At 35.3% G+C, this 25,780-nt stretch overlaps 1 protein-coding gene across 1 annotated transcript; it reads right to left on the minus strand.

Annotated features, from left to right (window-relative positions):
* Positions 1–2,671: 2,671 nt before the first annotated feature.
* On the minus strand, positions 2,672–23,915 carry LOC115708935 (protein CASP). Its single transcript, XM_030636961.2, has 19 exons — positions 23,650–23,915; positions 22,822–22,932; positions 22,411–22,589; positions 21,911–22,060; positions 21,523–21,611; positions 21,216–21,325; positions 20,843–20,937; positions 20,431–20,483; positions 20,137–20,302; positions 9,362–9,454; positions 8,799–8,927; positions 5,899–6,018; positions 5,436–5,516; positions 5,065–5,172; positions 4,783–4,926; positions 4,580–4,681; positions 4,103–4,182; positions 2,995–3,087; positions 2,672–2,901 (listed from the first exon to the last, which is right to left on the minus strand). Exons 1-19 carry the CDS (start codon positions 23,744–23,746, stop codon positions 2,841–2,843), a joined length of 2,061 nt encoding a protein of 686 aa, XP_030492821.2. The 5' UTR covers positions 23,747–23,915; the 3' UTR covers positions 2,672–2,840.
* Between the last annotated feature and the right edge of the window lie 1,865 nt (positions 23,916–25,780).

A 25,780-nucleotide genomic window follows, 5' to 3' on the forward strand; every position in this document is an offset into this window, starting at 1 on the left:
TTCTCAGTATCGGACCCGACTCTCTCTTTTTTTTTTTTGGGAAATTATAGTAAATGGCCCCAAATCATAGGAGTATGTTAGTTTATGTCCTCATTTCAAAAAAAAAATATAGCGAATGACCCTAAATAGTAAGACTATGTTAGTAAATGTCCTCATTTCAAAATTATTTTTTTTTATTATTTTTTTTTAAACTAGAAGCAAATTATTTAAACATTATGGTATATCTATATTAGTTTTGTTAAAATCTTTTTTATTTTAAAGTTATGTCAATTTTTTTAATTTTTTATGAGTTGTTTTGGGTTATTGGTATATAGATTTTGTTGTACGGTATATTTCTATTTTGTTGTATGGTATATTATTATTCTTAGATGATATTTATTTTTTATTATGATATGTATAATAGTGGTATATAATTTTATTAGCATAATAAAAATATTTTAATGTATGTATATAATTTTATTGTCATGTTACATATATTTAATTATTATTTTTATATTTTTTGATTGTATGATTATTTATTTTAAATAATATTTAATTAGTTTTTATTTTATTATATACAATGGTCATGGTATATATATTTTAATTGTGGTATATAATTTGGTTAGTATAGTATACATACATATATATATATATATATATTAGTAATCTATATTTTTATTATTATTATTTTGGTGTATGGTATATGTATTTTTTGTTATACGGTATATAATTTTTTTAAATAATATTTAAGTTTTATTTTCTATTGTACTTTTGTTGACATGATATATAATTTTATTAGCATCCTATATATTTTTATTTTTATTTGTTGTTATTATTATATATATTTTTATTGTAAGGTATATATTTTATGTTATATAGTATATAAATTTTATTGTATAGTATATCATTTTATTTTAGATAATGCATGTTTAGTTTTTATTTTAGTATACATAAAGGTGATATATAATTTTGTTAATATGATCTATATAATTTTTTTAAATAATATTATATTATTTTGTTTTATTTTTTATTGTAGGTATATACGTTTTATTGTATGTTATATGATTTTTGTTGTCTATAATATATTATTTATTTAATATGATATTTAGTTTCTATTTTATTATATATAAATTTTTTGGTATGTATTCATATTTTAATGGTGGTATATATAATTTTGTTAGCATGATATATATATTTTTTGAGTATTAATTTAGTATTGTTATAATTTCTTTGTGGTATATAATTTTATTACTACGGTATATTAATTTTCTGTACTACGATATATCTAATACTGCTGTATATATTTAAATGATCTAATATATTTAATTATTTTTGTTACAATATAATAATATGCAATACTAAAAAAATTATGTAACTTAATTTTGTTATTATATATATTTTTTTAAAAAAATATGTGATAAATTTATTTTTATAATTTTTATTAGCTAATTGATTAGATTTGGCCATTTTCTTAGTTTTTTTTAAAAGTGGACATTTACTAACTTGGTTACCAAATTTAGGGTCATTTTGCATCTTAACCCTTTTTTCTTTTTAATAAGAATCAATTTTTGAGTAATTGTTTGTTATTTATTTTTACTCATTTTATTATGGTACCGTTTATGTTTTAATTGATGTATCAACATTTTTGGAATTTATTCACTCTTTTATTTTTATTTTTAATTATAACCGATTTCTGAGTTATTATGTATTATTTATTTTTAGTCATTTTATTGTAGAACCAGTTCTATTTTAATTTATGTCGCAACTGTTTTTTTGTTTAAGTCATTTTAGAAAGCGGTTCTTGAATTATTTATATCAAAAACTAATTTTTTGATTTAATTAATTCAAGGAACTGATTTTTAATTTAGTTATTTTAAAAACTAATTTTTGATTTAGTTAATTCAAAGAACCGGTTTTTTATTTATTTATTCTATTTAGCAAGTTTTTGTGTGTAAGTTTTTATCTTCTTTGCTTTACTGAACTAATTTTTTTGTCTCAAATTTCTAACAAGATGATAAATATAACTGGTCTCTTTATATTATATTTTGAGTTATTATGTGTTATTTGTTTAATGTATTTTGTTATGTAACCGGTTTCGTTTAGATTTACGTCTCAGTATTTTTAGAATTGATTCTTACCTTTTTTTAAAAAAACAAAAAATTATACTGATTTATGTGATATTATGTATTATTCGTTTTTAATCATTTTCTTGTAGAATTAATTTTATTAATTTATATTTCATTATTTTAGAAATTGACTAGTTCTATTTTAATTTATACCTGAAACATCTACTTTCGATAACTTTTTTGGAGACTTTATCGAAAATAATAACTTTTTCGATGATTTTTCTAGTGCCAGCAACTTCTCCAACGACTTTCTGATTCTTATTATTAGAATTTTATCAAATTTATTTATGTTTTTTTTTTGTTTAGTTTCTTATATTTAAACTTTAATTATTTTTTAATCTCATATCTTTTTTGCATTATTTATTTATACCATATAAAAATAAACTCTAAATTTTTTCAATATTTATGAAAACTCCCCATTTTAAAAGCAATCAAGAGAACCAGTGATATAAGCCAAATTCCTCCCAAACATGAAAAAACTTGGACTTGAAGTTTTAATATATTTTTTCACTGGTAATATAAACCAAATTTTATATATTTTTTCTTTTACTTTAAAAAATTTATAATAATGGAACAGTAAATTTGAATTGAACGCCTTGACACGTGTTATAGCATGAAGAAGGTTAAAGGTAACACTACATGCATTACAGAGTTGAAACTAGCAAAGAGCCCAGAAAAGGTAAATTTATCACATATGTACATTGTACATGATGTTTAATGTTTCATCCATAAATCTTAGAGAGCTTGTCGAAGATTCAGGGTCAGGGGTTTATCACCGACATCCTCGGCACCATTACTGCAAAATCATTGGAAATCAAAAGAGATGAGCAGATATCAAGGAGCAATGGAGGAGGCTCTTCAAAGTTTATATAAAATCAAATAAAAATACCTTAGGTAGCTCAGAGCTGACATCCTGTAGAGACAGGTGAAAACTAGTATATGCAAACCAATGGTGTAGAAAAATGCAAATGTCCGCGCATACCTGCAACATAATTACTCGATTAATGTATTAACCCCCACACAATTAATTTCAACAATGTTCCCAATTGAATTATGTCCTGCTACTTATAAAATCTCAGCTAAACTCTTAAACTCTATTTTCACTTTCTTTTATTTCTTAAGGAGCATTGCCCTAAGACACTTTAAGGTGTTACATGAGGTAACCTTTTATGTTTGGACATCACCTATTAAAATTTAATAAAACTTAATGAAACTAATTTTAAATTCAAGGACACATTTTTCCTTTTCTCTTAAAAGGGTGGAGGACACATAGAGTGTCATACATTGGGCCATCTTAAGTGTCTTATAGTATTAGTCTTTTCTCAAGAGATCTTTATAAAACATTAAAGTAAAAGTAAAACAATATTTACATAAATAAAAGACAATCTTTATACAGACTTTAATGTTTTGTTTCCTTTTGGTTTTGAGGCTTTTTATTTTATTTTAAAATGAAGTAGAGAACTTTTAGGATGCACATAAAAGAAGAGAAAAATAGTTAAGAGAAAATGGAGAAGTTCCAAACTAAACCGGTATAATTACTGAGGGGTTTGAACCTGGATCTCTTGTATTGAGATACGATAAGGAAAAGCAAAGGGAAAAAAACAAACAAATGCTGACTTAAGAGATAAACTGAAGTTAGAGTAGATTTAGTAAGAGTTAGTTGAATTGGCATTTTTAATGTATTGTTTTTTCCACTCCATATGGTACAGGAACATCATGAAGTTTTAAGCAAAAAAAAAGAACAATGAGCATGCATGGTGGAAGAAAATGGTCGTGTCTAAACACTTGCTAATGGATAAAGAAATGAGACCCCAAACATTTATTTAAAGCTATATTTAAACACTTCCACTTCTGGACGCAAAGGCCAGAATCTTTTACCTTGAAATTTAGATACAGGGGTCAAGTTTAGACGTTGGATATCTTAATACATAGAATAAGTCAATATTTCACATGGAATTAAATAACAAAATTCTGAAAGTAATACTGTATGATCTTACTTGTTGCCAAGAAGAAAACGTCCACTGCTAAGTGTGATCCGATCCCTGAAACCCAACTCCTTGTACCTCTGATCCCTTTCCTAGAATGGACAAAAAAGAAACACGAGTTTGGACTTAAACTAGACTCCTTTACTAAGCACGTAAAAAGAAGTGCATATCCGTGAAACTGGACTTGAAGGAAGAAAATAAACAGAAATAATTAATAGATCCTTAGCCTGGTCAAGTAATTTATTCTGAAATTGAGCCTCTAGTCTATAAGCATCAGTTTCGATGCTGATGTCAGTCAATAATACGTTAAAAAAGACAATTTGGACAGAAATAATCAAATAAAATGAAAAGCAGACCGCGTATTCCATTTGGAGATAAGAAAGTCACAGAAAGGAAAACATCATGCATGTTCATACTTCAATATGATAAAACACCACATATTGTCACAAGGATAAAAATAAAGATAAAAAGTTTAAAAAAAAAAAAAACCTTTTTAGAGAAAGCTGCAAAAGGATTTATGTCGTCTTCATAGATTTTCTTGTACTTCGATTCAACTTCTGAACTGAATCCACTTTCTAGATCCTCCACATTCTGCTTATCAAAAACAATAAATAAATCAAAAACAGCCCGACCCTAGCTTCAATGACCTTAAAGCATCATCTCAAGATTCAAAGGCAACATTGAGTAAGCACCTTCTTTGATCCTCTAGAAACTACTTTCTCAAGATTGTAATCTTGAACATAGCGAATCTTTCCATAAAGTTTGACATTATCAGCTTTAGACCTTTCCAGCTCTGCTGTGAGCTGCCCTATCTTCTCCTTCAACTGTCTTGTTTCCTAAAGCATTAAATAGAGCTAAGAAAAATTGCAACAGTGAACAGAATATTCCAAATAGAACAAGATACAAAAATTAAAAAAAAAAACAAAAGGAATATTCACAAAGGTTGAATTAAATTCTTGCAAAAGATATCAAACCTCCTCCGTCTCACGCAAGCGGGTCCTGAATCGATCTCGTTGATTACATATCACCTTAAGCATTGAGCTTTGATCTTGATCTGAGGAAACATGTTTTTGATCTGTGCTCTGTTTTGGAAAGAATTATGAAGAATAATAGAGTTATTTAAATACCATATATATCTATAAATATATATATATATTGTAAGAAAAAAGAAGACACTTGAAGAATAATAAGAGAAAATAATGGGGTAGAGATTTAAAAAACACAGGATGGTAGAGAGAAGTCATCCATGCAGTACTGTCTCCTAAATATTTTCCATTGTGAACAAAAAATGGCTCAACATGGAATATAAGGATTACAAATGTCAGAACTCTCTTCGGAAACATACCTCAGATAATTCAGTGCTCCTAGCCTCTGAAAGATCCCAATCATCAAATAGATTATTTCTTTGATCTTTGGAATTATAACCCTGAGTCAAAAGTAAACAAAAGACATTTTGGAAAACCAAAGTTAACCTAAAGAGCCTGAACTTTCATGACAACAACGCTTTTTATGTTATATAATGCCTTTGTTTATTTGTGAAAACCCTTGTTATCCCAGGATTGTTTACTTTCTATTTATAAAGGTACAGTAGTTTGTTGAGAAAAATACATGAAAAGATATTAGCAAGCATATGCCTTTGTTTATTTGTGAAAACCCTGGTTATCCCAGGATTGTTTACTTTCTATTTATAAAGGTTTAGGGTTTAGACTAGAAAATTCAAAATATTTTAGACTAGAAAATTCAATATTTTATATATTTCTATTTTTTATTTACTGATTCTGGGAATTTCAGAAGTCATTGAACCAAACCTTCAATATATCATCCTCCAATTTCTGTATTAACTTCTGTTGTTCGTTAACCTTCGCAGTTAGTTTTGCTATTGTGCCTTCAGCTGTTTCCAACAATGATGCTTTCTCTAATAGTTTGACCTGGGAGCAACAAAATAAGTGTTAAAAGACCCAGATCATGCATAACAATTAACGGATTATGTCCAACTAGCCCCTACAGATTTCCATCAGTATTTTAAATTCCAAAGACCAGGATGGTTGATTGTGTTGACTCAATTTTATAATTATTTGTTACTAATTAATTTATATATTGTAGCAGATTTTTAAGTAATATACTTAAAAGCTAAATATTATATCAAGGATAAAGGATATGAAGCCAAAATTTCAAGATCACCAACTGGACTGCAAGAAGACATCAAGACCTCAAACAACTCAAGACCAAAGTATACTTACTGAAGAATTAATAACTATTTTGTTATTTAATAAAAAGATTTGTCTTGTCGTTATATAGATGATATTGGTATAATATAAGTTTCCTATCATTGTTCTACGCCCTAAAATATAATAAGAAAAGTTGTAATTGACTGCTAGCAGTGCTAGGGCTGTATAGTAGATCATAAGAAAATAATAAAAAATCATATCAGTTCTTCTTTCCTTTTCCCTGCCATATGTCTATAATATTCAAGGCTTAAATATAGTTCTTACTCTTGTAAAGTGATTTGCATGCATATCTTTTGAATTAAAGCACAAATTTACTCACTCGTGCAAAAAGTTATTTCACATAAATAAGCATTTTCTAAATAATTTTTTTTATACATACTATAATAATTTACACTTTGAACCATTAAAAGAATCTCGGTTTTGAAATAGGAGATCAATTCGCTTAAAGTTCGAAAAATAGAGTTTACTCTCTGCCCACCAACCGTCTTGTCAATCATAGGATCTTTAAAATATGGTAAATGAGTTTTATGTAGTATTCGGCAGAATAGTATATATTTATGAATTTTTTGCTGCTAAACTCTCTCAACTATTGCTTCACTTGCACTCAACCCTCCAAGTTCAAATTTTAGCGGTAAAACCTTCTAAACTACTAAACTATTAACAAATTTAAGGTGTCATTCGCTTAACTGCGACCATGAAATGCTTATATATACACTCTTGTACACGTAACACATTTATATTGGTACACTTCATATTATTATTTCAAAATTTATTTTAAAATTAAGTAAAATTATAAAAAATTAAAAAAATTAAAAAAATATTATAAATTTTGAAATATTCTTTTATAACTTATAAATAATAATATTAGGTGTATCAATATACACGTACCACGTGTACAAACACAAAAGTGTACACATAATCAGTTCATGTTAGCAATTAACTGTGAAAAATAGATGACACCTTAAATTTGCTAATGGTTCAATAGTTTGAAGGGTTTTACTACAAAATTTGAATTTGGAAGGTTAAGTGCAAGTTGAATGATAGTTGAAAGGGTTTAGCCGCAAAAGACTATATTTATATACAAAGCGAGGAGACTAAATGAAAAACTACTAAATACAAATAGGAAACTACTAAATAGAATTTATTTTATTTTTTACAATTAATATTCTAACACTCTCCCTCAAGTTAGATCATAGATGTTAATCATGCTCAGCTTGTTACAAAGATAATCAACCCGCACCTCATAAAAGATTTTGTAAAAATATCTCCTAATTGTTCTCCGGTGTTCATATATCTTGTAGAGATCAAGCCTTGTTAAATTTTCTCACGAACACAATGACAATCAATCTTAATGTGCTTAGTTCGCTCGTGGAACACGAAATTTAAGGCAATATGAATTGTAACTTGATTATCACACCACAATTTTGTTGGAGCAGAAGTCTTAAACCCGAATTCAATCAAAAGCTGCTAAATTCATATTACCTCACACACAGACTATGTCATAGCTCTATATTTTGATTCAACATTGGATCTAGACACAACATTATGTTTCTTACTCTTCTAAGATATCAAATTGCCTCCAACAAATACACAATATCCTGAAGTGGATTGTCTATCTACCTTGAAGCCTGCCCAATCTGCATCAGAGAAACAATCTGGGTATGCCTATGATTCTTGTAAACTATGCCTCGTCAAGTAACATAAAATTTGTTCTAATGCTTTCCAATGATGAATTGTTGGAGAAGACATAAACTGACTAATGCCAAAACAATCTAGCTTTCGAGATGCTAGTCTCTCCAATTACAACCTTTCGAGAGGGCTGCCTATTCTCTTATATTTCTAAGCTCCCCAAAAATGAAATAAAAGAACAATCTAGCTCTCGAGATGCTAGTATCTCCAATTACAACCTTTCGAGAGGGCTGCCTATTCACTTATATTTCTAAGCTCCCCAGAAATGAATCCCTCCCCCTTATTTATAGGCACTGGATAACATAAAATAGTGTTAGCTAGGAAGTACTAAAAATAAGACAAAACAACCTTTTAAAATAAGAGTCAACTAGATAAAAATAAAAGCCCTCTATCCTACCTTATGTGTCCTTTTATTATATCCAACATGTATAGGAGGCTTATCATGTATCTTAGGCTAACAGATTTTTTGTATTTTGTAATAGATTGGTAGAATGAGAAGGGGGCTTTGAAAGAGCATGAATAAGATAGTATAAAAATGAGCCTCGAAGAATGAGGGGAGATGATGATATTCTAATTGGGCCTAGGATCTTTGGAGAGTGATGAGTCTCTTGAGTGCTCGATGGGAAGAGTTCATTCCTCTTGGAAATGGTACACCAATTTATAATTTTCATCCCAAATTCTATATCAGAGTACATCACTGTAGTCTGCTTAGACTTGTGCATCTATGTTTACATAATTTGAAAAGATAAAATACAAGATATAGCATGTGAAGCATCAAACAGACATCATACCTTCATTTGTGTAATTTCGTGTTCCATTTTCTTGTTTTTATCAAGAAGAAGAGACTCCATTTTGCTCATCTCTTCCCCGCTAGTAGCAACTTCCCAATCTTCTGCCTCAATTGAATTATAACCTACTGCCTGGATAAATAACATTTTTTTGTTAAACAGGGATTGATGTCGGAAATATTTGTGTGAGTTGTCATGAATCAAGAGTAATGATGAGATCTCAATGCAAACAAGAAGAAAATGAACCAGCCACAACAAAAACAATACCTATACTATCACAAAAGAATTTAAATCAAAAAACATTCATTCATTATGGCATAGCAGACAAAGTTCATACGTTTTTCTAAAACATGACCTTATAACTAAGTTAAGGGAATGATTCTCAAGAGTGATGAAACTGAATAGCTAAGTTAGCTAGTATTATTATCTAATGAATTTTTAAAAGCACCACATTGCACCATCAGCCGTTATGTTAACATAAATATGCCAAATAACTTCTCTAAGGCGAACATAGATATGCCAAAATAATAATTATAATTATAACTTATGAATGTTAAGAACGGTACCTGCAAGATCTTCACTTTTTTACGCAAATCATCAACCAACTTTTCTGTTGGCCTTGCCTGAATTTCTTTCTTCATCTCCTCAAGGGCTACTTCCTTTATTCATAAGAAAGACAAAATAAATGGAGACACAAAGAAATCAATCAGTAACTTGTAGAGCATTTCAAGATAGTATTGTGAATGACAGTTTGCTGAATAGGAATCAATGAATATATATAAACAAGTAAATGACTACACAAAACATCAAGACATTCCCATATTCAATCATTTCACAAGATACGGTGTATACTTAATAGAGAATGAGAAACACACAATAGGGAATAATAAAAATATACCAAATGACTAATAACTAATGAAACAGTAATTGAAATAGGGTGTCAATGGATAAGTTTGTATTTCTCGTATCAAGAAAATACAGTAATGATCCAAATATTCGAGAGCTTGACCTCTCCATACAATTCCCCTCCTCCCCTCTCTCCCTTAACCCCAAATATTGCAACCAAAACAGTACAGAGTACATTCTCACACCTCTATATGAAACATCTACTCTCACCACTATGATAGACCTCTTCAAAAATATACATACGTGTGGAGGAAGAATAGAGGTAAGGAAGTTAAGTGACAGCTGTATTGCTGACTCATAGGAGAGAGATTGAGAATATGTTTTCTATACTATTGTTTTTGTAATAAAACGGTTGAGGAGTTTGTGTGGGACTTTTTATGCAGAAATTGGGTGGGAAAATGGGAGAGGCCAGGCTCTCGAACAACATGGTGTGATTCTCTTACTGATTGTAATTGTTCTTTGCTATAAACACCAAAACTCTTGCTGGAGATAACTTGAACTTTTCAGTAGAGTTTCTCTTAATTTCTTCTACTATTCTCGAGTGGGGGCCAGTCTAGGACAAGTGGTCCCTTCCTCTTTTTCAAAAAAAAAAATGTTCTACAATTCTTCTACCTCTGTTTTTAGTTCAATTCATATCAATAAGGAAATATATCAAGTGGTACCAGAGTAGTTGAAGTCCGGGAGTATGGCATAAAAAAAACATAGAAGCTGTGGAGGAGAAATTAACAGTGGTTCAAGAAGAATGGTAGAAGGGGCTTGAATGCTCAAGGGAGGAGCTGACTGATCACAAGATTAAAGAATATTGCTCAGGGACTACCCAAGTTGGAGCAACAGGTAGAGGAATTACAGAAAACACAAGGGAAATACAAATAACCTGGAATACATGGTTTTTAAGCTGCAGCAGCTTGTAAACGGTATCCAGTCGAGTTCCTCCAAGGCAAAGGATGTGGTGCCCAAAGTTCAAATACATAAGCCACATGGAAGGTCGACGTCGATGGAGACTTCAAATCCGACACGAATCAGTGGACAGCAGAATTCGAGTGAGAACAAGTATAGATCAAAATTTCAAGCTTCTCGACGCTTAGAGTTTTTTCTTTTTGCTGGCTTAGATCCCGATGGTTGGCTTTCCCGAGTGTCACGGGCTCACCTTTTCAGGCAGCGGAACACCCGTGCGGCACCTTGACTTCTCTAAGCCAAGGTCAGCCTTCCAACCATCCGAGTAACAATGGGCTCATTTTTCGCGCGACCGTGTGCCTCGTGCACACTTCCGTCTCTCGAACAACTCCCGCCGAGTCATGCTCGCAAGCATCTATGAGTGCATCCATGCATCTAGACTCTCTAGCCAAGATACTCGCAGTGTCCATAGGTTCCCACCATGGTAAGACAAATCCCAACACCGACGCTCACCTTGTCACTCGAGACCAAGGTAGCATGTGTGGCAAGATGCCAACACCAAGCTAACGTGCCAACGCTTCTATCATGCCCCATTCGATACTGTCCGAATAGTCTCCCTCGTCGCCCAAGGACTCCTATACGTCCATGGACCAATCCTCAAGGCGCCATGCCCCCACGCATGTTGGCAGGCCCTCAAGACAAGCCACCAAACTAGTTGCATACATTAGACCTCTGCCCCTTTCCAACATGGTGCATCCGTCCCATGCGCGTATGCTAACTAGCCCACGAATGACTACCCGTGTCATCCCGTGTTGAGACTCGTGGCCTAGGCGCGCCACGACGTCTGTTGGAGGATCTAGGCCACGTCCCGTGCAAGCGGCATACCTGCAAGCCAAGGGAAACGTACCATTGAACCTCTGGCAGCTTTCTTCGACGCACTACCGGGTCGGCCCGATAATGTCAATGAGTACTCCAACTCATGGAGACATATGAGTCCCCTCGTGGTCCTCATATGCCCGCCCTACTAGTCCCCACTGGCTAGTAGTAGCTCACTTAGTACCAAGGTGCAAGGGGTGGTGGAGAGCTGACACCAGAGTACCCCCTTAAAAAGCATTCTGAGCTTTTAGCCTTCTACCAGGAGCATAGATGATTTTTGCTCTGTAGACATATGGGAAGCACCATATCCCAAAATCACCTAGTTTCGCCAAACCGATTGCACCATTCTATTTGTAGACCCAAATAAATGGCGAATACCAAGTCCCGTCCCGATCCGGACAATATTTAAGATATTTACGAAAATGCCACTGTATACAAACTAAGCATCAGCATGCCACCTGCATGCACCACAACATGCGCCACCACTTGGCCAACTTGTAGGCATCTCTTAGCTTGTAACGTGTCATCATAGACTGCACGTAACAACGAGCATAGAGATATTTTCAATTGAATTGCATGATAGAAGAGGAGAAATTAGAAACAGTGGCAAACACTATGGAAGAACAGGCTTTAGCTTGGTTTCAATATGCGGAAGACTTAATCCGATTTCGTATATGGCCAAAGTTTAAGGTGACTTTCACAGTGCGATTTAGATCATTACACAAAGGATCTCTTTGTGATAAAATTTTGAATATTCGACAAGACATTACAGTGGAGGCTTATTAAGAAGAGTTTGAAACGATGGTCTCTCTCCTACATGGTCACCTATCTCATGAGGTGTTGGATAGCACATATATAAAAGGCCTCAAATCGATCGTTTGTGCAGAAGTGAGAAATATGAAGCCACAAGGGCTGTCAGAAATGATGGAAGCGACTCTGATGGTATAAAACATAGACTGCACGTAACACCGAGCATAGAGATATTTTCAATTGAATTGCATGATAGAAGAGGAGAAATTAGAAACAGTGGCAAACACTATGGAAGAACAGGCTTTAGCTTGGTTTCAATATGCGGAAAACTCAATTCGATTTCGTATATGGCCAAAGTTTAAGGTGACTTTCACAGTGCGATTTAGATCATTACACAAAGGATCTCTTTGTGAGAAAATTTTGAATATTCGACAAGACATTACAGTGGAGGCTTATTAGGAAGAGTTTGAAACGATGGTCTCTCTCCTACATGGTCACCTATCTCATGAGGTGTTGGATAGCATATATATAAAAGGCCTCAAATCGATCGTTTGTGCAGAAGTGAGAAATATGAAGCCACAAGGGCTGTCAGAAATGATGGAAGCGACTCTGATGGTATAAAACAAGAATCGAGTTATGCAAGTGGATAGGGTTGGATCAAATTTCAATTGGGCCCGACTCACTAACTTGAGCCTGACCTAGTCTAGCCCACGCCCTTACAACTCTGGGTCTAACTTACCCAGCCCATATTCCACTTAGAACACCACGATACCCATTAACGCACCATCAAGGAGAAGTGCAATTTCTATGAATAGACCAGTCGAGATTTCTTGTCACTCGTCGTCCAGGCAGCTACAAGAAATACACCGACATCAAACTCCAAGCACACAGAGAAAAGGGACAGTGCTTTAGGTGTGAAGAGAAATGGTCTTGGGGTCACCAATGTAAGAATCAACTCATGCAGGTGTTGTTCGTTAATGATTCCTTCATTTGTGGGGAAGGTGAAGAGGAGAACATACTCTTTGAAGATTGTTTGGAAAAGGTTCCACCGAAGCAAGTTGACGGTAAACTCTCAATGGACTCAGTAGGGTTTCACTGAACACCAAGAAAAATTGAATCACATGAGGTGACGGTACTCAATAGATTGTGGAGCAACCCACAATTTCATCAGCAAGGATACTGTTGAACGGCTTAAAATACCTCTCACAATTACATGTAACTGTAAGAATCTATTATTGTCCTTACTTGAGATAGATGTGGTAGAGGATTTTCTTCCACTCGAATCGGGAAATTCATATGTGATCCTGGGTACAGCATGGCTGACAAAGTTGGGGTCAATGGAAGTGGACTGGCAAAGATTGATTATAAGATTTAAGCTAGGACGCACTACTGTCACCCTCTGAGGCAAGTCTAGCTTAAGTAAGCATTTGATTTCTCTCCAGGCCATGTTGTGAACGCTGCAAGAAGGTGATCATTGTTTATTAATAGAGCTGGCGTCGTTTGAGTCACAACTCAGCTGTGAAGTATCTCCTCCAACAGAAGTACAACACTTAATAAATCAATTTTCCGATGTGATGACTGCCCTATTGCCCTCCCTCCTGAAAGGATCCTGACCACTGTATTGAATTAGTGCAAGGGACTGCTCTTGTGTCAATAAGACCCTATTGGGACCCTCATAAGCAGAAAGATGACATCAAGAAGATGGTGGGTGACATGCTTTTAGCAGGCATTGTTCAGACTAGTCAGAACTATTTATTGAGTCCCACTCTTTAGTGAAGAAAAAAGATGGCAACTGGAGATTTCGCATAGATTACAGGGCTTTGAATAGGGTCACAGACCCAGATAAATTTCCAATTCCAGTCATCAATGAACTATTAGATGAGTTCACCAACTTCGGGCTATCACCAACTTCGAGTTAGACCAAAGAACGTGCCAAAGACAACTTTCCGGACTCATGAAGGGCATTGCAAGTTCTTAGTGATTTAAGCCCTATCTCTGAAAGTTGGATCTTGTATTCTTCAATGATATTTTGGTTTACAATTCGCATCTCCAAGAGCATTTGGTCCATTTACAATAGGTTTTGGAAACCCTTCGCAGTCATTCTCTTTATCTCAATTCAAAAAAATGTTTATTTGGGCAACAAGAATTAGAATGTTTGGGTCATATTATTTTTGCCACTTCCAATGGAGTGGCAACTGACTCTTGTAAGATCCAAGCAATGGCAGAATGGCCGGTCCAAACAAATTAGAAGCAGCTCCAAGAATTTTTGGTTTTAACAAGATGCTACTAGAAGTTCATCCGCAATTATGGACAAATAGCTGCATCTTTAAAAGATTAATGAAAAAGGACAATTTTTGGTGAAATGAGGAGGCCCAGCAAGCCCTTAAGGAGCTCAAATTGGTCATGGTTACTATTCCGATCTTAGCTCTTCCTAACTTCTCAAACCTTTGTAATCGAGACAAATGCTTCGAGGTCGGGATAAGGGATGTGTTAATGCAAAATCAGTGCCCCGTAGCTTACTTCAGTTTTGAGCAATCGAGCATGTTTAAAAATTGTCTATGAGCATGAACTTACGGTCATTGTGTTGGCGATTCAAAGTGGCACCCTTATTTGCTTGGGCGAAAATTTTGGTTCGAACGAACCAAAAAAGTCTAAAATTTATGCTTTAGCAAAAACTGGTAGCTGAGGAACATCAAAAGTGGGTCACCAAATTGTGAGGCTACGATTCTGAAATTGAATATCAACCTGCGGTGGACAATAAAGTTGTCGATGCTTTGTCTCCCCAAAGTGAACATATTAACCTTGTCTCCTTTCGCTTTCATGGTCGGATCATTGGGAAGTCTTGCAAACTAAGGTTGATAAAGATCCAATTTTGGGCCCTAAGAAGCAGAGCTTGCTAGCTGGTGCAGCCTTAATTGATGGTCATACATTGTGGCATGGAAATCTCATGCTCCATGACAAGTTGGTCATTCCAGCAACATCTTCATTGATTCCACAACTCTTAGAAGAGTACCACAGTGGCAAAATTGGGGACCATTCCAGTGCTTTAAAAACTTTCCAACGTTTGGCTAGAAAAGTGGTTTGGTCAGATATGAAGAAGTGAGTGCAACAATTTGTGGCTCAATGTGTGGTACGCCAACAAGCTAAATTCAGTTCTCTGTGTCCCGCGAGACTCCTCCAACCTCATTATTACAGTTTGGGTATTGGAGGATATATTTATAGACTTTGTTGAGGGTCTTCCTCGCTCAAAGGGGTATGATTGTCTCCTGGTTGTTAAACACCCCTTTATTCCCCTACGTTTGCACGAATTTCCATGTTCCATTGACTCGGATCGTAACAAGGTTTTCTTAAGCAAATTTTGGTCTAAATTGTTACGTCTCCAAGGGACTTGCCATAATCATAGCTCATCCAATCACCCCAAAGTGATGGGCAAACCGAAGTGGTAAATCAAAGCATTGAGACTCTTATCTTCGTTCTTTTGCATGAGACAAGCCAAAACGCGAATATCATTGGATTCCATGGGCTGAGTATTAGTATGAGTATTAGTATGACTTTATTCTGGGGAATGTACCACCATGATCCACCCCCTCTTCTATGCTTGGAGTTGGGTGCCACCCTACTAATGGCAGTTGATCAACAACTGCGAGACCATGACACTATGCTTGACGATCTCAAACACAATTTGCTTCGTGCCCAACAACGCATGAAAGACATGGCTAATAAGAAGCGACGAGAGGTGCATTTTTCAGTAGAAGATTTGGTCTTATGTTTAACTCTGCCCTTACCATCACAAGTCCTTGGCTCAATGCAAGAATGAACAACTTCCCCTTGTTACTTTGAGTCGTATCCAGTGGTGGCTTGCATTGGTTTGGTTGCTTACAAGCTACTACTTCCTGAGTGGGTTCCAATACACCCTGTCTTTCATATTTCTATGTTGAAGAAAGTTGTTGACCTTACCAACACAGTTCTTACCTATTATTCTTCATGCTGACTTGGAGTGGAATGTGTAACTTGAGGCCGTGGCAGATATTCGATACAATCAGTAGGGGTTGCTTAAGGTTTTAATCAAATGGAAGCACTTGCCTTCTTTCAAGAACTCTTAGGAGGATTTTGAATTGGTTAATGAACAATTTCCCTCTTTATACCATGAGAAGGTGCGTCTTCAGGCAGAGGGTAATGATTAACCTCTTCTAAAATATACATACAAGTAGAAAAAGAATAGAGGTAAGGAAGGTAAGCGAGAATATTGCTGACTCATAGAAGGATACTAAGAATATGTTTTTTGTGTTGTTATTTTTGTAATAAAAGGGTTGAGGAGTTTGGGTGGGATTTTTTAGGCAGAAATAAGGTGGGAAAATGGGAAGGCCATGCTCTCGAATTCTCTTACTGTTTGTAATTGTTCTTTGCTATTAATACAAAACCTCTGGCTAGTTATAACTTGAACTCTAGTAGAGTTTCTCTAAATTTCTTCTGCTACTCTTCTAACTCTGTTTTTAGTTCAATTCAAATCAATAAGGTAACATATCACATTACAATTATGTTAGCCCCGTGCTACAATTCACCTATTGCTAAGTGTTAGAACATGAGTTGTATATTAGTTGTACATTAGTTGGGGGCAGTCTGATCTCTTGGAAGAGTAAGAAACAAAATGTTGTCTAGATCCAATGTTGAATTAGAATATAGAGCTATGGCACAGTCTGTGTGTGAGGTAGTATGGATTTATCAGCTTTTGGCTAAATTCAGGTTTGACACTTCTATTCCAGCAAAATTGTGGTGTGATAATCAAGTTGCTCTTCATATTGCCTCAAATCTCGTGTTTCACGAGCGAACTAAGAAAATTGAGATTGATTGTCATTTTGATCGCGAAAAAATTGAACAAAGTCTGATTTTCATTGGATATGTGAAGACCGGAGAACACTAAGATTATGCTTGAGCTCCCTTCTTCCTCTCACATTACTTTAAAAGAGTCAATATAGTGTCAAGAGGAGTATTAGAAGGTTATGCTTGAGCTCCCTTCTTCCTCTCACAGTATATCATTTCTTCCATCGCCATTGTTACATTACTTGTGGTTACTATTATATTACTTATCAATCTTACAGAAGGAGTTAAGTCACATCAATTGGTATCATAGCAACAATTTCATTGAATGCTTTCAGCTCAAATGAAATCAAGGGTGGAAGCGAAAGAGGAGACTGTAAAATCGCATTCCCACGATTTGACAGTGATAACCAAGAATCTTGAAATGTTGAATAAGGGACAGGTGTTTATTGCCTCTAAAATTGTCTCGAGATCTCTTGCTCCTAGTTGAAATCTCGAGCCCAACTCAATCCATCTAAGAAAAAAACCTTATGGCAATTGTTCTTGCTATAAAATGGCATTCAAACTTGCTAAGCTAAAATTTTGTGGTGCGTACCAATCAACAAGGCATCAAATTTATGTTAGGGCAACATGTAGTTACACAGGAGAATCAGAAAAGATTTGTTGAACTACTGGTTTACAACTTTGAGATCCACTATAGGTCAGGGGCAGCCAGCTATGCCGTCGATGCCCTATCCCGTGTTACGGTGGAGTGTTTGGCTCTCAACTCCACCACTTGCTTAAATTGGGATATTGTGGATAATGAAGTTCACCGATGCATTTATCTCTCAAGTTTGCGCTGATTTGGCCTAAGGCAATTAACTACCTAGTTTTGCGGTGGAACATGATCATTTGGCATATCAAGGGTGGTTGGTTCTTTCTTCTACTTTGACCTTGATTCCTCATTTCTTAAAAGAATATCACTGTTCACCAATTGGGGTCATTTCGAGGAATTATGTTCCAACGAAAGGCTTTACAATGATGTATTTTTGACAGGTATGAAACGGATGGTGGTCGAGTTCGTAAGCCATTGTGGTGTATGAAAGGAATAGAATTATGGTCATGTCACCTACAAGTTTGTTGTTGTAACCCTTGGTGCTACGTGAGTGTGTGTAGGAGGACTTGACTATGGATTTTATTGAGGGGTTGCCTAAGTCTGAGGGTGTGGATACCATCTTTGTCATTGTGGATCAAATGAGTAAGTACTCTCATTCCATGCCCCTCAAACACCCTTTTACTGTTCATATTGTCAATGAAGCCTTCCTCCATAATATGGACAAGCTACAGGACATTCTAAAGCTTATCACCTCCATTTTTGGATCGGGTAGCCATTTTTGGACCGAACTCTTTCACCTCCATGGTATGGAATTAAAGCACAGAACAACTTACTACCCTAAGAAAATTCTAAGTTTTAGTGTAACACACCTTTTCACTCTTCCTTAGGTTTTACCCCATTCAAGGTAATGTATGGACAGGGCCCCCCTCTAAAGTTCTAACCTCTTCAGGTACCACTTCTACCATTGCCCTGTATCAACTGCTAGAGGTACACCCATATCACCAAAAGACCTTGGCTGTCCCAAGAATGAGAAACTTGCTGCTCATTTTTATGGCCCATTTCAGGTGCTGAAGCGTTGTCACTGACGCTTATCACTTAGACTTTCCCCCATCCTTGGCGGTTCACCTTGTGTTTCATGTTTTCCAGCTCCATGCCACAATGAGTGCGATAAACTCATCTCCCTTGCTGCCCTCGACACTGCTAACTTGGAATTAATTGTTGAGCCTGGTGCTGTCCTAGATGTGCGCCATCATGAGGCTGGATCAAGATCTATCATCAAAGTGATTATTTAGTGGAAAAGTTTGCCTTTACTTGAAGCCCCTTAGGAGAAATTTGACACGATCTGTGCTCAATTTCTGCCTTTGACCTTGAGGACAAGGTTAAAGAAATTGGGGAGTGGGGGTGTTAGACGCGTGGTGCGCTTCACCTAAGCTAGGAGAAGCACGGGTAGTTTGGTCAGTTTCTGTTGTGGCAGGGGTATTCTTGTAATTGTTGAGTTTTGCTTTGAGAGTCTTGACATAGTGTCAAGAGGAATAGTAGAAGGTTATGCTTGAGCTAGTAAATTGCTCTTAGCATCATTGGAGAGACTCAGGCTCTAGAAACATGTGCAATGGTGACTGTTTAGCTATTTTCTTTTCAATAATAACTCCCTTCTTCCTCTGAATTTTATACCATTTCCTCCATTGCCACTGTTACATTGCTTGTTGTTACTGTTATATAACTTATATTGATTATTAACCTTCTGCAGGAGTTCATTTCACATCAAATTCATTCAGCCAGCCACTACACTACAATTCAGACAGCCACTACTGCCACCACCAAAGATACGATATAGAAATCACACACTACCCTGTGTACGTCTTATTCTTCCATCTAACAAGTAAGTATTTCAGTAGGGGCCTATCATACACATTAAGAGAAAAGAGAGAATAAAAGTTGACCAGTGAAACATAATTTAAATCAATATGATACACCAATAGAAAAGAACATAGGGTTCTGCCATTGTCCAAATCAACCAAGCCCTTTTGATGTGAGGCAGGTGCTAGGTAATATTAAGCTTTACAATTTAAAAAGTTTAAATACCTTGTCAAAGGATTATAAACGGTAATACAAAGAAGAATCTCTGTCCTTTCCCCACATTATTTATATTTATATATATAATTTAGAAAAAAAAATAATAAACAATTTTTCTTAGTAAAACTAACTTATCAGCCAGCTTATCATAGTAAAAGCAAGCAACACATAATAAACTAGTTAAGTGGAGAGCTTGAGAACCAGGCAGCTGATCCTTTTACACAACATGTTTCATAATATAATTCTATGTAGGAGCTGAACCATTTACGAAATCATGCTAACATCACAGAGGATTGTACCCAAACCACGTAACTCAAATGTAAAGTATCCTAGACCTAAGGAAGTGAACCCAGGTACCATGAATATCATGATGCAAGTACTGAAGAGTTATTTTGATTTCATTTGCTAAGTGAAAGCAAAGAAGTATACCTTTTCATGAAGCAGGGAATTCAATTTTTTGATATCATTAATGTGTTCTTCTCGCTCATTTGACAAGGTAGTTTCAATATTGTGAAGTTCCATGTTGAGCTCAGAAATGATCTTCTCTTTTGCTATCAATGAATTCTCAAGGATGGTATTTGAATCTATATCATCACTAAAAGCATAAGAACCGAACATAAGTCAAAAACCATAACTCAAACACAATACTTATGATACAAATGTCAGAGACTAAGATTATGATTTCAGACACAGTACTTGATAAATGAATAATAGTAAGCCCACCTCTTTTTATCAGTGTCTTCATTGGCTGACTGCAACTGGGTGCGTAGAATTCCCTGCAATTTGAATTCATAATGGGGCATCAAATATCAAAAGACATAATTCACAAAGTCAAAATGAGAAGCAAAATCAACATAAATGCCAAACTGATCAGGATAAAATAGTTATGTGAAAGAAGTTTTCACCAATGCTTTTAGTTAAAAAAAAATAAAAACAGAAAAAGAGACAAAGAAAACAGAAAACAGAAAACTAATTTAGAAGCAAAAACTAAGTTTCATCAATTAAACGCATCATGCTAGTGTGGCTAATTAGAATTGTAAATAAATAAAATAGTATACTAGTCTTGCATTATAGAGTATAATACAAAATTAATTTCCAAGTAAATTATCTTAACCAATTAAGTTGCAAAACACACCTTTTCCCTCTCAAGACTAAGAAGCCGAGTTTGAGCCCGTTCAACTTCATCCATCAGAAGATTGACCTCTGACTGCTTTGCTGCCCTATCTTCATCTGAATTTATAGATGAAAATGTGAGATGAAAGCAGATTCTTTCTTTTTTCTCTTTATTATGCAGTTAGATAAGGCAAAAGTTTGAACTTTGAACCACAAATACTTCACAAAATCATTAAAGACAAAAGATGACTAGCATATAATCTGATTGAGCACGAAGCTCAAATATTTGGCTTTGTGCACGAAGCTCAAATGTTTATAGATGAGGCAAAAGTTTTAACTTTGAACCACAAATATTTCACAAAATCATTAAAGACAAAAGATGACTAGCATATAACCTGATTGAGCACGAAGCTCAAACATTTGGCTTTGTGCAAGTTCGTGCAACTTCTGCATATTGGAAACACTCTCTTTAGCTTGTCGTAATTGATCTTGCAACAGCTGCTCTCTGAATAAAGGTTGATAAATCATGGTACACAAAAGCTAGAATTTAGAAATTAATACAGACATCAAAGGTATGAGAAATCTACGTAAAGACATGGCAACCCTCAATCATTAAACGACGAAATTTTAGTATTTAATATGAATAAAACAATCCAGTTTACTTCAATTTTGTTGGATACTCAAAAACATATCGTTAATTACCTATCTTTCAGGACCTCAAGTGTTTTTTGATTCTCCTCTGCCAAGCTTCTCTGCTTAATCTCCACAATCTCTTTCACTTTTTCTTCCATCTGAGAAAATGTACCCACATTTCTGTATTAAAATGAAAGGCTCTATAAATTGTCTTTGTGTCATCATAATTTGTTTATTAGTGTTGTTTCTAAACTTTCCAATGAAAGTTTTCCAATTTAAATAATAAAGAAATCTATTATTTTGCTTCCTGCACAGTATTTGAGGCAAAAATAGCAATTCTTCAACAAAATCATGAGTAGAACTCACATAGCAATTCTTGTTACACGAGAATATCAAAAATACAGATTGGAAAATGGCATAAAATCATATATTTGCAGCACTACTCCAAATAGCTCACCTGTTGTTCTAACTGGCGGTTACGCTCCTCAAGTCTTCGTATTGTTGCCTGCTGATTCTTCAAATGAGTTGCTTCGGTCCTGAATTCTTCAAGCTCAACTTTCATTTTCCTGTTCTCCAATTCTAGGTCAGACAACTTCATATCTTGCTCCTGCACATGATTTGAGGCAAATGTGACATTGCATAAAGTACTAACATACAAAGCACGGCCTGCACACAGAAGCATTTCTGAAACGACACAGCACCAACATAAAATGACAAGTAGACGATCACAAGTTCACATTTCATCCATTTGTACAAAACAACTATAGAAATTTTCTGGTAGCTCAAATAAGACTGCAAGTTGATCTCTAATTATACACCGATTCCACCATATCTATGCTTGATTCCTCCAGTGCTCGTCTTACCAAACTTTCATGCTCACAAAACAGTCAAGTTGCAGAAAGCTATGATAGGAGTTAAGATGATGCCATCATAAATAAATAAACCTTTGCTGATTACCGAAATTGAAGCAAGAGATGGATATGGATCTGGAGCCTCATAAATTTTTTGATAGATGTTAAGAAATGCATTCTCCGCAAACTTCGCTCGTTTCGTGAGATTGTCAACTTCGTCTTGAAAACCCTTGAGTAAAGAATTAAACAAACTAGACTTTTCATCGGCTGAAGCTTTTTTAAACTCTGCACAGAATCATAATGGTAATAATATAAATATATTTATGACGAAAGTAACATATGATAAAAAGTGCTTAACAAAGTGCGTCCACCAGAAACAACTGAGTTATCACCATTACCTCAATGAAAAAGGAAGTTAGAAAATTCTAAAGTAAATTCTATTGTCTTTTATTCCTTCAATCACTTAGAAAATTCAGAGATGTCACTCAGGATGTTCGAGTATAGATCAACCATATACCTTTATAGCTTTCTGCAAGCTTCCGCCTGTTTTTTTGGCTATTTTCCTGATTGTCAGCGATTTTAACACCTTGCTCATCCAACACATATCTTTCTTTCTCCAAATCGAACTCTGTAAAATCAAAGCATGCACATAATTGTATTGAATTATTACAAACAAGATACACCTTACAACAAGGATGTCCAACTTTGTAAAACAAATAAATTATGATATCTACTCAAACCACACCGAATCACAAGACATTGTTGGCTTGAAATAATTTTTTTTTTTTTTTTTTTTTTTTGAGCAATGAATAATTTCATTGAAAAAAATCAAACTACTCCAGTTCAACTTGATCAAAATGATACATTCACAAGAAGAAAGATACAACATAATTGATATTATACTATTAAAACCTCAACTTCAGATAAATCAAATTATTTGTATTGACAAATAGATTATTTTATGTTAGAATTTAGGAATAAGATGAATGAGATTTCATCACAAAACCAACAAAACCAATTAGCAATGGGAGGAGTAGCACATTCTCTTATATATTCTATTATCTTTCCACACAATATTGGACTCTCTAACACTTTAGCATGAAAAATTCCGTTCTCATATTCATCTTCTTTTTCCGGTTCTCGCGCTTGTATTCAAATAGAACTACTTCAATTTTATTTTTTTTTTCTTTTGAAAGGCGAACTACTTCAATTCTAACTCCAAATATTTCTAAGAAGTGATTTGTCTAATGCTAACAAGGTCGAGTGAAAAATCAGAAGTATTACCACGAAACTATAGCAAATTTATCGAGATGATGTTATTTTGTAAAGAAACAAATGCGAATACCTTTCCAGAAATTGGTGACGGCAGATATGGGAGAAGCGGTAGAGGAGGAGGAGGAGGTGTACTTGTCTCGGTCTGATCCAGGTTGGGGATTCTCCATATTCGCAAATCCGATCCCGGGATCTCTATCTCTGTCTAGAGACGAATTTGGAGCTCCCGATCACTCACACGCCGTCGACTTGTCAGTTAATTGGATCTGACGGGGTTTAAAGCGAATAGAAAATCCGACTGATGGGAAATTTACAATTATATAACCTGTAAATTAAAATAATTACAAAAATACTTTCAACTAACTTAATTATATAATCTTTGTAATTAAATATACATTTTTTAAGGGAAACATTAAAAAAGCAGTCTTTTACATATATATATGGGTATTAATAAGAGAAGACCAGAGGACTTAAAAGCGCGAGTGAATTAAGCAATTAAGTCTTGTCAGCTGGCATGTGTGAGAGTCTTCTCTCAAGTTTCGAAGGTCTGGTTTTTGCGTTTGACTGGTTCTTGCGGCTGTTTGTTTCACGTTCCGATTGCTGCGTTTTCACAGGCGAAGCTTGTTGTCGACTGTGTAGGTTCTTTCTTTGTAATGTCATAGGTTTCCAAGGCTGCGTTTGGGAATGATTCTCGTGGGTTCTGGGTTGTTTTCTGCACCTGCGACTGACTTCTTGTGACTGGCGTTCTTGGTTCTGGGTGTTGCGTTCTCATCGGTGGAACACGGCGTCGATAGTGTAGGTTCCCTCGTCGTTTCTCCTGGGTTTCCAGAAGGATCTAGGCTAAGTTCTGGGGTTGTTTGGCTTGCGTCGAGAGTGTCATCTCCCTCAGCGACTGGTTCTTGCGGTTTGAGCAGAGAGTTGCGTTTTGGGATTGCATCAGTGTGTAGGGTCCCTCGGTGACTGGTTCTTGCAATTGGGATTGTCTTGGATTGCGTTTTGAGAAGAGGATTGTGTGTTGGGACTGCTTTTCTTGGTTCTGGGTTGCGTGAATAGTATCTGGTTTTTTCTATCGTTCCTGAGATTGTGGAGTTCAGTTACCACGTTGTTTCAGTCGTCGCTGGTTGTCTCCTTGGCTTCGATTTTTTTTTTTTTGGTGGATAATGGCATCGAGCAGTACCGCAATGGAGCATATGGAGAATCAATATGGGAATATAGAATTGGATGATGAGGAGGAGTGTGGGATTGAGATTGAGGAAGATGTGGAGGAGGCGATCCTGGTGGATGACCGGTAGTGTTTGGTGGGGAGATTTTTGAATGCTAGATCAATAGATTTTGACGCCATGAAGCACACTTTGGCTGGGCTGTGGAAGCCGGGAAAAGGCTTGTTTGTCAAGGAATTGGGGTCGAATCTTTATCTTTTTCAGTTTTACCATGAGATCGATATCAAGCGAGTCATTAATGGCAGCCCTTGGACATTCAATCGGCTACCCTTGATTTTTGGTAGAGTCCCGCGGGGTGGAGATCTGAAAGCTGTAAAGCTTAATCAGCTTGATATGTGGGTACAGATTCATGGTCTTTCTACGGGATTTATGACGGAGAAGGTTGTCTTTACAGCTGCAAACTATATTGGTGTCTTTGTGGAATAAGATCCTAAGAATTATAATGGTCTTTGGCGTGAATTTCTTCGGGTAAGAGTGACAGTGAACATTGATATCCCGCTGAAACGGCGTATGAAGCTTAAAAAAACAGGCGGTGATTGGTTTTATGCTAATTTTAAATATGAATTTGCTCCTACGTTTCGTTTTATATGTGGTTTAATTGGACACTCAGAAAACTTTTGTCACAAGTTATTTGACACACCTGAGGATGAGATAGTTAAGCCATATGGGAGCTTCATGCGGGCGCAACCACGAAGGAAAAATTATCTACTGAGCTCTCAGTATTTGCGTACGGGTACGGAGTTGGATGAACAATTTGCCCAGGCGTCTCCGGTGCAACAGGAAGATGAATTCGATCAGCCACTGGTGCAAGGTGGGAAGTTTCCTTGCTTGGAATTCGACAGTAATCAACAGTCAACGGACGGTAATGATGTTCCTGGTTTGGGGGTTGATGGGAATATTCCTATTAGTGAGAATTTGACTAATCATGGAAACAAAAAGAATGTTTCCATTTCTAGTGCTACTGAAAGAGGAAAGTCGGTTGTT

The sequence above is a fragment of the Cannabis sativa genome, chromosome 3, assembly GCF_029168945.1.
Source record: "Cannabis sativa cultivar Pink pepper isolate KNU-18-1 chromosome 3, ASM2916894v1, whole genome shotgun sequence".
NCBI lineage: Eukaryota > Viridiplantae > Streptophyta > Magnoliopsida > Rosales > Cannabaceae > Cannabis > Cannabis sativa.